Raw genomic sequence first — 12,692 nt, 5'->3', positions numbered from 1 at the left:
AATGACAAATCGAGAATCGATCCACAGGATTAGCTCTTAACAATCATAAGCAATAGAATTAAAATTCCAAATGATAAACTGATCCTTCCTTTTGTAGAGAACGATATAAAAAGCAATCAGAAGAAAATTATAACAAAATTCCAATCGAGAAACCTATAGGGCTTGCACGTCGATCGATGGGACTGGTCCTCTCCTTCCTGTCCACGGGGCTGGTTCTCTTATCGATGGGGCTGGCCGATTTGTCGCTGGCCGAGCTCCTCTTCTCCACGGGGCTGCTTCCGGCGCTCAGCCTTTTCCCTTCCTCCTGCGACTGTTGTTGCTGCGAATTGTCGCCACCCTCTTGTCCGGGGCTGCCGCCATTGTTCGCAGCGTTCACGTTGTTGTTGCTCGTGTTACCACCACCGTTGTTGTTCCCAGCTCCGTTGTTATTGTTCAACACGACCGGCAAAGCGCCACGGACGTCCCTCAGCTCGCCTCGAAGCGTGGCGCACTCGCCCCTCGCCCGTTCCAGCTCCCCGTCAAGCCGGGCGCCCGTCGCTGCGTTCTCCTCCACCATCACGCGAAATTTTGCCTGGAAACCGAGGGGACGTTAGACGCTGGCCGAAAGTGGGAAAGGGGCGAAGGTGAATGCTGGTCGAAAGGGGGTGAATGTTAATTCCTCGGTAATGAGCAGCAGCAGCAGGAGGAGGAGGAGGAGGAGGATCTTGTTATCCCCAGGAAAGAATTATTCGTTCTATTGTGCCGGGTGGATGCGAAATCTGAGTTTAAGTTGACGGGAGTATGAAGAATGGATTTTGTTCGTAATTAGGGATTTTGTAGGTAATGATAATTGATGTAAGGAATATTGCATATATTTGTAATGGTGATGTGATATGAAAATTGAATTTGATATTGGTATATATCTGAAGATAAAAAGTTTAAATGTATTGTAGAATAGAAGAAAACGATTATTTTTATATAATAACAATTTAAGAAATAAGATTTTTGAGTTATGAGATATCTATAATGTTACATGATATATCTAATGTATCGGTGATAGATCAATTTAATTCATTTCAACTTTGTGCAATAAAACTTATTATAATACTGTTGTCGTTAAATAATTATGTTCATTCATTATATGTTCATATAAAATTAAAAATTGTCTTGTTTTGTGTTCAACTGCTAATATTTTGAAATTATGTAAACATCGTGTATCATAAAATAAATTTATTATAAAAGTTGTATAAAAGCCATTTATCTTAGAGACTCCAAAGACCAACATAACTTTCCTATCAACTTATATATAATAATATACTGATATCATCCCTGTCAGAGACAAGAATCTAAGTCTTCTGGAGTAAGGACGTGAGATGAATTTCTTTATAATTTAATTGTTTCTAAGTTTTTAAAAGTATTCTAAAAAATACGTAAGATTTTTAATCTTAGTTTAAAAGGTGAAAGAATAGAGGTTCAAACATTTTAGATATATTGAAAAAAATGCTAGGACATTGTAACTAAAGAGTAAGTATTATATTATTATATGTGATACAATTTTTTATTTGAGAAAACTTTGATTAAAGTTAAATTTATACTGTACTTATATGAAATACAGCGAACGATGTAATATGGTATTCGACTAGTATCGATCTTTTGATGAATTTTAGACTTGGCAATAAAATTTTCTAGTTAATTCTTTGAACCATAAAATTTATAACTTCGAGTACGTAATAAAACAAGTAATAATAGAGTTTCACTACCATTGAAAGTATTGATTCCTCGATATCTATCCATGTGAGACATGGATAAAATAAATATTTACTATTTTATTATTTACTTTTTTTATTACTGATCTCTACTGTTATTATTTCAGAAATTATTGTATTTCACAAAATACGAGATTTATCTATTTTTTTTAAAACGAAGATTTTAAAAAATTGCAGTTTTAAAGAATCGCTAAAAATATTATATTAATTTTTCAAAAATAATAAAGGAAAACGCTTTCTTCTTTATTTGAAGTCCTTAGATAAAAGAGGAATACGGAGAATTAAATTAAAATCATTAATGCATCGAGTTTCGAAAAAAAAAAACAAAAATTGAAATTCGACATGACCCAAAAATCTTCTTCCTCCTCACAAAGAATCAAAAATCTTCTGGTAAAAATCAATCTGCTCGGCAAACGTCAACTTTCATCACTCAAGATCTTAATAAACATACATCATGAAGAACCTATCATCGAAAAACTTCCAATAAAATTTCGTCTAAACTTAATCAAAAGTTTTCTACGAATTTCCAGGTTTGTCCAGGTAAAATAATGGACGCAAATCCTTAGGTATTTGCTTAGGTATAATCAACGTGAAGGAAGAAAAAATGCAAAAAAAAAAAAAGAGGAACGAAGGAGACAAGAAGAAACGATTAAGCGAAAAAGAAAGAAAGAGAGAGAAAGAAAGTATTGAAAGTTCCATGAAGTTCCGACAGGGGTCTATAACGGTCCCTGGAAACTACGTTATGCACCGACGTTTTGCCAAGTTACGAAAACGTTAATGCCGGAATCGAAAATAAAACGAACAAACACCGATACAGAGATAAAAGTACAGAGTTAAAAGTTTACTACGACGCGGAGCCGTGCAATATTTAATAAGTCTACTGTGGTGACCGTGGAACACGAATCTCATTGTAAGCTCCCTATTATACCGGTCGTTCCAAAACCTCTTTGCGCATGGTTATATTAACTGTACGCAGAAGTTCGTGCCTGGTTTCCCTCGACACGTGATCCCAGTCACGGAACAAAAAATCGCACGTATGTTTAACGTGTGCTTGTCCTGTGAATCGACGATAATAGACGTGGACGAAAGGAAGAAAGTGAAATAAGGTATTGAAGCCAAATTTTTATAGATTAATTTATCGATGAATGAAGTTTTTGAGAATGAGAATTTCACGTATTATTGGTTGATCGATTAATATTGAAGTTTTCAATGTGAGAATTTATTTCGATTGGAGGTGGTGTAATATTCGATTGGTTTCTATCGAATAAATTTTGACATTTTTGTTTTATTTTGATTTATCAAAAATGAAATCTGTAACTCGAAAATTGAATTGAAATAAATAACAATAAATTCAATATATGAATATTCGATCGCTTTTTGGAAAAATCGTAATAGAAAAGTGAAATTATCGAAAGAATTTTTAGATTTTTATTAATTATTAGTTTTATAGTTTTTTTATAGTTTCATTCGATCAAAAAAGAAGATTTTAAAATAATTATTGAAAATAAATAATCGTTGATTAATATGATTGTATTTGATAAATATAAATATTCAATTAATTTTTGAAAAATAAGTGATTATAGAGACTATTATCTTTTTGCAAAATCTATTTTAATTGTCGAACGATATATTAATCTTTAAAGAGGGTATTCAATGACAATTGAAGTAAGGCAGTGATGTGACCAAGTCTCTAGATAAAGCCAATTCTCAGGAATTATCGTAGAAACTCTCGAATGGAATAATAGATAGGATCTCTCTTGTTCTGGCTAACTCGGCAGCTAGTCCATTGAGATAGGTCAATGATTATGGAATGTAGTTGGTGCGGTTAGATGGGAATATTGAAACGGCCATCATAGGGATGTCTGAAAGGCACGGTAACCGAAATCAATAAAGCATAGTATGATGCTTGACCTTCGAATATCGAGCATCTTCCATTGCACAAACAATTTTTATGCCTTTATATTATCATTGAAAACTTAATCTTGCAAATAAACTTACGAATTCTTAATGATAAATTTAATGCTAATTTGAAAAATGAAAAATATAGATCAAACATTAGATACAATAATTTTATAAACTTTTAATAATCGAAATATGAGACAAAACTTTTAAATAATTTAATAAATATCTCGAAACACACATTTTCTCTTTTACATATAAACTTTCTATCTTACTAACAATAAACTTCACAATAGTCCTCAATATAAATATGAGACAAAATTTGTAAACAATTTAAATTATCTAATTTTTTAAACGCCTACTTTCTCTTTACTATCTCGCTATTCAGACTTCACATTTATATTTTATAAATCCTCGATATAACTCAAATATGAGATAAAATTTTTAAATAAATATCATAACTCTCAACCCTCTCATTCCAATCGAATTTTTCATTGCGAATTCCTCGCAGGCAAAAGCAATTAATCATCACAGAGGGTGAAAGAAACAACTGTCTCGATCTCGTTACACGGTCAACGACGTTTGATCATAATCCTCGTAACAGGTTGATCAACCAGTCGAGATTGCATTTTCGATCAGATAAGAAGCAAAAAAGGGAAGAGAGAATAAAGGCAGAGAGAGAGAGAGAGAGAGAGATTTGATGGGCAGCGGTGAACCAGCACCGTTGGCCAAGTTCCAGAGACACAAAAGGGTAGCCGGTGAGGATAAAGGCATCGCGAACTTGTTGCGTTCCCAGAGGCGCCTTCCGTTTTCCTTTCGTCGCACCAAAGCCACCCTGACGACTGTATTCACGCCCTTTTCACACCCTTGAATCGTAGGATCGTCGATAAATTTCTGTTCAATGGAGCTAGCTTCGCGTAACTATCTCTACGACAGGTTTTCGCCACTGGTCTTTTGATCTTTAATCTCTTAATCCTTTATATCTCTCATTTTTATTTTTCAGAAATTGATAGTACTGGCTTGAGGATACGCGTAGATTAAATTAAAGATTCTATTTAATTTCTATTACTTTTTAACGAAGAATTAAGTTTGAATCTTTTTTATTTAATTTCCATCTCCTTTTCTTCCTTTTCAAAATCGATAATATATCGAGTTGAGGAATTTGAATATGGAAATGGATATATAAAGAGACACAAAATATTCATAATATGTATGTCATGATATTTAAGTAATGAAACGAATTTTTATTTAAATCTTTATTTTCATAAAAATTTGATTTTGCATAAAAATTCGTAACGTTTTAGTCGAGTTTAATAAATTACAGACATTCATAATATAACGACAAATAAATCAATTTCAATTTTAATTTTTCAAACGAAAAATGTAAATCACGAGACTCGTAAAAGTTAAAAATGATAATGTTGGGAAGAATTACAAAGAAGTTCTATTCCGTGTAATTCTAACAATTCGAGAATTTTTATCTCGCAAGAGAATAAATAATTCATACAAGCATTCTTCCGTATTACTTATCCTCGCTTTAATTCCAATTTAGATCAGACATGGAATACAAATTTTATGGAAAAATATCGGATAACCAATGCACCCTTGGGGATTATGGGGTAATTATGATCGAAGGGTCTGGAGTTACGTCTGCGACGACAACAGAGTTCAATCTGATTTCTACGAGAGATTTTCATCTCGTGGCGCAACGCGCCATGAAATATGCATTACATCCGCGATTTTACGCTCGTATTGAATTACATTGGTGTTGACTTTTCTATCCATCTTTATCACACAGATTTCCTGTCTACGAATATGTACTGTAATATTGAATCTCTGTGACCATTGCGTATTATAATTAAATAATTATAATAGTTTACGAGAATTTTAGGACAATATTCATTTTTAATAAAATTTTCCAAGGTCATTGCATCAGGACAAGTAAATTTCGATACAATTTCTATAGATATTCTACAATTTTATTCAATTAGTTGCACTATTGTATTTGTATAATTAAACATACTATTATACATATAAACAAATTTAATCATATTCTAAATAAAACTTTTAGTTATATGATGTAATACCTGTTGAGTTCAAAGTTTGAACAGTTTATGATAGTTTTTCAGATATAATAATTCATTGTGAAAATTGTGAAAAAAAACTTTTATATAATTATAATTCTGTGTAGATTAATTTACACTTTCAAAATACTATATTTGCATATATTTTACTAACATATTGCTGCTTGGCATCGACATTGTGCCAAAAACCATAATAATTAATTAATAAGATCCATTTAACGTTTTCAAAAAGTATAAATTTTAAAAATCCTCTTCTCGAGAGTTTACATTTTGAGTGTAATTGCCATTGCCAAGCAGAGAATATTAGTCGGACATCTATCGAATTTGTTTTTTTTAGCAAAATCTAGTTTTTTAACAATGACCACAATACCACAATGGACAAAGCACGAAGAAGACAAACTATGGTTATAGCTTGCCACACGACTTCGTCACAATGCTGCTTGTGCTCTACACGTTCAAGGAGCATACACACACGTACACACACGTTGCAGCATCCGCGGTTAAACGTTAGGTTGCCAAGGGTGGTTATCAGCAGTTTGCTTCGGTATATAGGTCAACGTTTCAGAGATTACACATCTTTCATGGGAAATAAAACCTTCGGTGGTTCTGCAATCGAGCCGATATGCGGTTGATGGTATCGACGTTATCGAGAAACCGAAGAATCGATATCGTTCCGCTGTGCTTTTCTTTCTAATTGATAAACTAACCGACGAGATGCAGTTTCTGGTATGGCCTGGTATTGTGACTTGAGCAAATCGAACTGTGAAATACACGTGTCGATTAAACTCTTCGATTAATATTTTGAAAAAAGGTTTGAATTGGGTTAAAATTGCACGGTAGAGGAGGTAAAAAAGAATATACGAGAGTCAAGCTTTTTAATTGGAATTGTTATACATATTAAATGTAGAAATGTAAAAATGATTGTTATTTCTTATGATAAAGAAACTTTTTTGAAACGTGCAATAAATGCGTAATTTATATCATGATATATTTTTTAATAATGAAAAAAGTTATTTTTATAAATACTTTAGATTTTTTTAAATTTTGTAAAAGATAGTTTTGAATTATTACAAGAGTGAAGTTTTAATATTTTTCTTTTTTTAATCTCAGTTTTATATTTCAAAATATAAATTGAGTAAGTTAAGAGATTTCTTGGAAAGTGATAATTTTCATTGTTCCATTTCAAATCTAGTTCAAATTTCTTCATCCATAATTATTTTGACTAAATAATATAATTTAATTAATTAAACAATTTATAAGAGTAATAATTTTAAGTATCTTGACAAATTTTTCGATCAAATTCTATTCGCTATAAAATATTATTTCTATGAATGAAATAATAATTTTATTTCATAATTTAGTAATTTTATCTTGTTGCACAATATTGAAGTGAAAAAGAGAAAAGATGAAAGAAATACGTAAAGCTTTTTAGCTTTTTAGTTATATTTTAGGTTTCAGGAGGTTAGGTCTTTTGAGAATTCTGTTGGCGTGAATCCTTCTGGGAAATGTAGGATAGTTGCCACAATTTATTACGTATGATGTAGAAAATTCAAGATCTTTCTGAATATAATTTTATCACATTATTTTTTTTGAACTGCTAAAATTGAAATCTATTCTGCATGCATTTTAATTCTTATTTTAAATTTTTATTAAATATCTTCTCGTTGCATAGTAAATATTACTTTTCAGATAATATTTCATTCAATAAATATCACTTGTTTTTTAAATATTTTTGTCAAAGTAATTTTAAACAACCAATTCATTCTCAAAATTTTCAATTAATTCTAAAGATAAATTTTTTAATATCGAAATACACGATAAATATTTAATCCTTTAGAAATCAAATTATCAAATTCATATATACACATATTTTTCAAAGATTTTTAATTAATAAACTTTGATTTTATTTCTTCATTTGAATTTCATTGTTTTTTAACAATACTTTATTATTTAAAATTCTATTTCTAATCGTGACGTCACGTTTCAAGTTATCAATTGACATTTTTCATCTCATTTCTTGACGATGGAGAAACACTTCACATTTTCTACATTTTAAAATTTTTCGTATAAAATATATTCGTATGCAATATATTGCCTTACTCAATTTTTACAAAATGTCATGTTAAAAAATGTTCTGCAATCGTCACAGCGAATACGAAATGATAAAAATTACGAATTTCATTTCCCTTATTTCAAATTTCTACATTTTTTCACGCCATTTTTCAATTGGCTGACATACTGAAAGGAAAATTCGTTCGAAAAGCATTCAGATACAAAAAATTTGCGCGAGAAATGTTCTACATATTACAACGTACGATGCGGTATAATTATCATGTTGCATAGAGCAAGGGAAATAAGGGTTGAACGAGCAAAAACTAAGAGGAGCTGTCGGATAAGGAAAGAGGGGGAACATTGCTGGAACCACTCGAATTTATGAAATTGCAATTTCAGCCACGAGTTTCATCGCACCCGAAGCAATTTATCTCGTAACGCGGCCAAGGAAACTAATCCTTTTCCTTATTCCCTTGGATTTTCTTTCTACTGACAATCTTAAGGATCCTTTGCGAAATTTAATTAGCGAATGTATCTTGGAGAGAGGAGAAAGAAGAAAGGAGGTACATGTACATTATGCATATTAAAAAAAAAAAAAAAAAAAATCTGGAAAAATTTTAAGAAAAAAGATAATAACGGTGGGAAGAAAAATATGAGGATTTTGTAATGTATACAATTTATTTTTAAATGATAAATGTAACCTCTGTATCTGTTATTTTTAAGCCTTGAATTTTACGAGAAGAGGAAAAGTTTAGAGTAAAAAGAAGATAAACAAGAAACGTGTATTTCTACGTTTAATAAAATTAAAATTACTCAAACATTATTTTTCATTAATTGTACTTCATTAATTAAATTCATTGCATTACTGTTTCGTCTCTAATGTTGTCTTTTCTCTTTACCATTCAGATGATCTTCTTGGAGATTATTGATTGAACGTGAATCTAAATTATATACTATATAAATATTTGAAATCATTTTCTTAGTTAGCTATATTTCATTTTATTTATTTTAATAATGATAATAATAGATTTTACTCGAAAAAAAATTTCTGGGCTAACAAATTTCTAATCTGAACTTTTTTTTTTATAGTTTTGGATTATATAGTAATCTATAAATATATTCTAGATTCTTTATTCCTAAGATTTTTGGAAATAAGTGATAATCGATATAATTTCTCTTAAGTAGATAATTTAGATTAAGTAAATATATCATACTTAATTAATAATTTATTATTTAAACAACAATTTATTATTCAAAAACTTTATTATATTACACAAATGACGTGTGAATTTACAGAACAGATATCCAATACTTAGTTTCTTAGAAGAAACTTTTTATCATAAAAATATATATTTCTGAGAATCTAACAAATAAAATAAAATTCCTACAAGATCTAAATAGTTTCGATTATTTTGCTTATAGTTCTTCACAACAATAGTCACTGAAATTGTCATTGTTCCAACAGTTACGCAATAAGTATTCATTTCGCTGTGTGGTGCCAAGACACATTTAATTCCGGGCAGAATACACGAAAAGCATAGTTGTACGTATAAAGTACGGAAGAATTATGGCCATTCATAACCGCGGGAGCTTAGAGAATTAACAGGAACGAGGCTGCGTGACACGAAACAACAGGAAACGTGGACCGCCATGCTATTTAAATCATACGTCCCTTGACGAGGCTCTAATCTAGGTCAAACTCAAATTACACGCGACAAAGTATCTCGTGGTGTAATTTCCACAAACATTATCATGTATCCCGATGCATCGGTTAGGAAATGTTAAATTCGAGAAAAGGTCGAAAGAAGATTTGATAATACTTGATAAAAAGTATCGCAGTGTGATTTAATTTTTTTTCTTAAAAATTAGATAAATAGAGGAAATAATATGTGAGATCTCTATATATGAAAAAAATTTCCATTAGAAATTTCCAATGTGTTTTAATATTTAATACAATTTTTCTGTTAATTTTTTGAGAGGCGCATGTGCATATAGGTTTAATTTTCTTTTTAATTTTTTAAAAGTATTTCAAAATATGTTCATTGTTATATTTTAAATAAACTTTATAACTGTATATTTGTTCTTCATCGTCGTAATTAATTATAATCGAATCTGATGAAACGTATTGAAATTAATTTGCATTCATGAGTGAATGCAAGTAATTAAAATGTAACATTATCTATAATTTTCTTAAATTAATAATTTTTTTCATTCGTTACATTTCCTCAATGAAATAAGATATTTTCCAGACAAAATATCCTCTTGAATCCTTTCCTTTCATCCCTTGTATTTAATTAACCTTCACGAATCATTCTGTCTCTTCGACATTTTATTGTTTTATTATTTTTTTTTTCTATTTATTATCTTTTTTCAATATAATTAAAAAACTGCTCTCATAATTAACATCACAGTTTTTAATAATAAAATATTAATATCAATGTACTACAATGCATAAGATAGTGAGAAAATATAGATAATAATATAAAAAGTAGGTAAATACAGTTAATATTATATATAGATTATATAACATAAAAATTGAAATTATATTTATTTTAATTATTACGTTGATTGAATTATAGCCTTTATCTTTTTTTAATGTATAATATATTGGTTAGCTAGTTACATATATAAATAGCATCGACAGCTAAAATTAATTACTAATTTGAGATTACATTGGTATTTGAATTTGTTTTCATAGTTTAACAGCTGATATTAATATTAATTTAACTAAAATTAATTATATAATTTGAAATTGCGTTAACATTTAATGTATTTCTTTTTTATTTATATTTATTTATTTGAATTTTATCAATGTAATTATAATATTAAATATTAAAATTATTAAACTGGTATCATTTAAATTTATAATAATAATACTTTTCTCAATGCCAACAACATTATTCATTGTTAACGTTATAAATATATTATATAAGTAAATAATATTTATTGTTTCTAGCTACTTTCTGCTAAACAAAGATACAAGAAAAACAAAAAAAGTTGAAAGATTTGAAAGAAATCTAAAATATTCAAAATTAGAAAAGAGTAATTATATGGTATCCTCATAATTTTATAAAAATATTATTTAGTGGTTAAAAATACCACTTGTTGCATCTAAATTTATATATAAAAATAACACATTTGCATCGAATCATGTATTGTTATAACAAAATATAATTGGTATAATTTGAAAAACAAAAAATTTATTGGCTATTTAAAGAATAAATATTTTTCAAATTGATGAAATTAATTTGATAAAAAATATGTAGAATCATTATTTACAAGTGAAATTATTTAATTGATATTTCTAATTATAAAATCAAACTTTAAAGCTTGAAATTATATTTCTATAAATTGATACATTGGAGGAATGAAGTTGACAATCTCCTTATCATACTAACATTATTTATTCTTGATTATCTATTATAATCACACATAATCACAATTTAAAACAAAACAAAGAAATTAATTTATAAAGATTAAGTAATATCTCTCTAAAAATTTCAAGAAATGATTTCTTTTCATAATACCTATTAAATTCAACTCAATTGTTTTCCCTTCACTTTCCACCTTCCAATTTTCACAAATAATTTAATTAATCTAAATTACACATCACATGGGTAAGTTCGAAAACAATTTACGAGTCAAATAAAGAAACATAAACTGGAATCTTCCCCTCTGCCAAAAGTGAACAGAGCCAAGGAAGAGTAAACGCCACGATCAATCCAATTAATTCCTCCCGACTAAATCCCTCGCTTAGAAGGCCATCGTCAAAGGCCATCTTCTCGCAACGATTCTTGTAATTCCAGAAATTACTTTTCCTTATTCCGGATATTCGGCTGGATTTCCGCATTCTCGCGATTCATCGGCGCAATTAAGAAGGGCGGGGGTGGAAATTAACGCGTATAACCGGATGTGCCAGTTTAATGCCGAATCGACGGGGGTTGGGAATCTCGGCGAAGACACGATGACATTTGCGCTTCTCGAAAACAATTGAATCGGTGGCCGCCGTTAATTGGAGGAGGTTGGCTCCCGCATTTATTACAGAAAACGTCGTAATCATTGCGAAACGACGTGCTCTCTGCACTCTTGGCCGTCTTCTCAGCCACGTTCCCGTTTCTCCCCAACCCTCCTCCTCTTCAACCCTTCAAGTGTACGCCTCTTTTGCGCTCGTTTCATCCTCTACTTTCGACCTCTGGGTTAAACCATACCTCCTCCACATTGTGGTTTCAATGGGCGCGGTCTCAATGGGGTTTTTTACCCTTTCGTTGTGTTTTAAATTGGGCGTACGAGAAATTGGGAGAGTAATGCGATCTGATGAGTTTCTTTCTCGCCAAGATGGAAACACGTTGCGGTTCCCTAAGTATTTGGGGTAATTTGATAAGGATGTGTGCATGTGTAAGGGAACAGGTCTTGTGCAGGATCTGGGGCGTTGATATATGTGTGTGTGTGAAGCGATTAAAGTAACGAGGTTGATTGAAAAATTTTTGTTACGATGTTTTTCATCTTTTAAACGTTCTAACGTTGTGACTATTTTATGTATCGTATAATGTGATATAATAATGAGAAGATAGGAATAGTATGGTTGGTATTAAGACACAAAGAAAACAAAATAATGATGAAGTATAAATTTATTATGAAGAAAAAAAAGAATTAGTTCTCATAAAAGTCTTAAATTATTTCATGCAATTTTGAAAGCTGCTTCTTGCAAATTTTATTGTATCCTACAAAACTATTAATAATTGTGAATAATTGTTAAATAGTATATCTTGGTCGTTGATTCTTTTTAATAACTTAAAGAGTTAAGAAGTTAAGTATGTTTTTTAAATAGTTTTTTGTATAAAAAATAAAGTAGTATTATTTAATCTCATTTATATTCATTATTAATGTATCAATTTTGTTTACATAAACTAGA

The 12,692-nt window shown here is 30.0% G+C and overlaps 1 protein-coding gene across 8 annotated transcripts in view; it reads right to left on the bottom strand.

Moving 5' to 3' along the window:
• The window catches only part of Liprin-gamma (liprin protein kazrin), a 157,065-nt gene that overhangs the window by 35,892 nt on the left and 108,481 nt on the right, over positions 1–12,692 (bottom strand). For all 8 annotated transcript variants that reach the window (XR_015294281.1, XM_086914691.1, XM_086914695.1 and 5 more), the window contains one exon: positions 154–571. Coding sequence is in view for 7 of the 8 variants with exons in the window: in XM_086914691.1 (XP_086770817.1) it covers positions 154–571 (418 nt within the window). In the remaining variant the exon portion in view is untranslated. The remainder of the gene's footprint in view (positions 1–153; positions 572–12,692) is intronic.

Source organism: Apis florea, unplaced genomic scaffold (assembly GCF_048593485.1).
Source record: "Apis florea isolate Af1SG1 unplaced genomic scaffold, ASM4859348v1 contig_3696_pilon, whole genome shotgun sequence".
In the NCBI taxonomy this organism is placed as follows: domain Eukaryota; kingdom Metazoa; phylum Arthropoda; class Insecta; order Hymenoptera; family Apidae; genus Apis; species Apis florea.
Note: the sequence above shows the minus strand (reverse complement) of the source record. Positions and strands in the feature narration are given on the sequence as shown.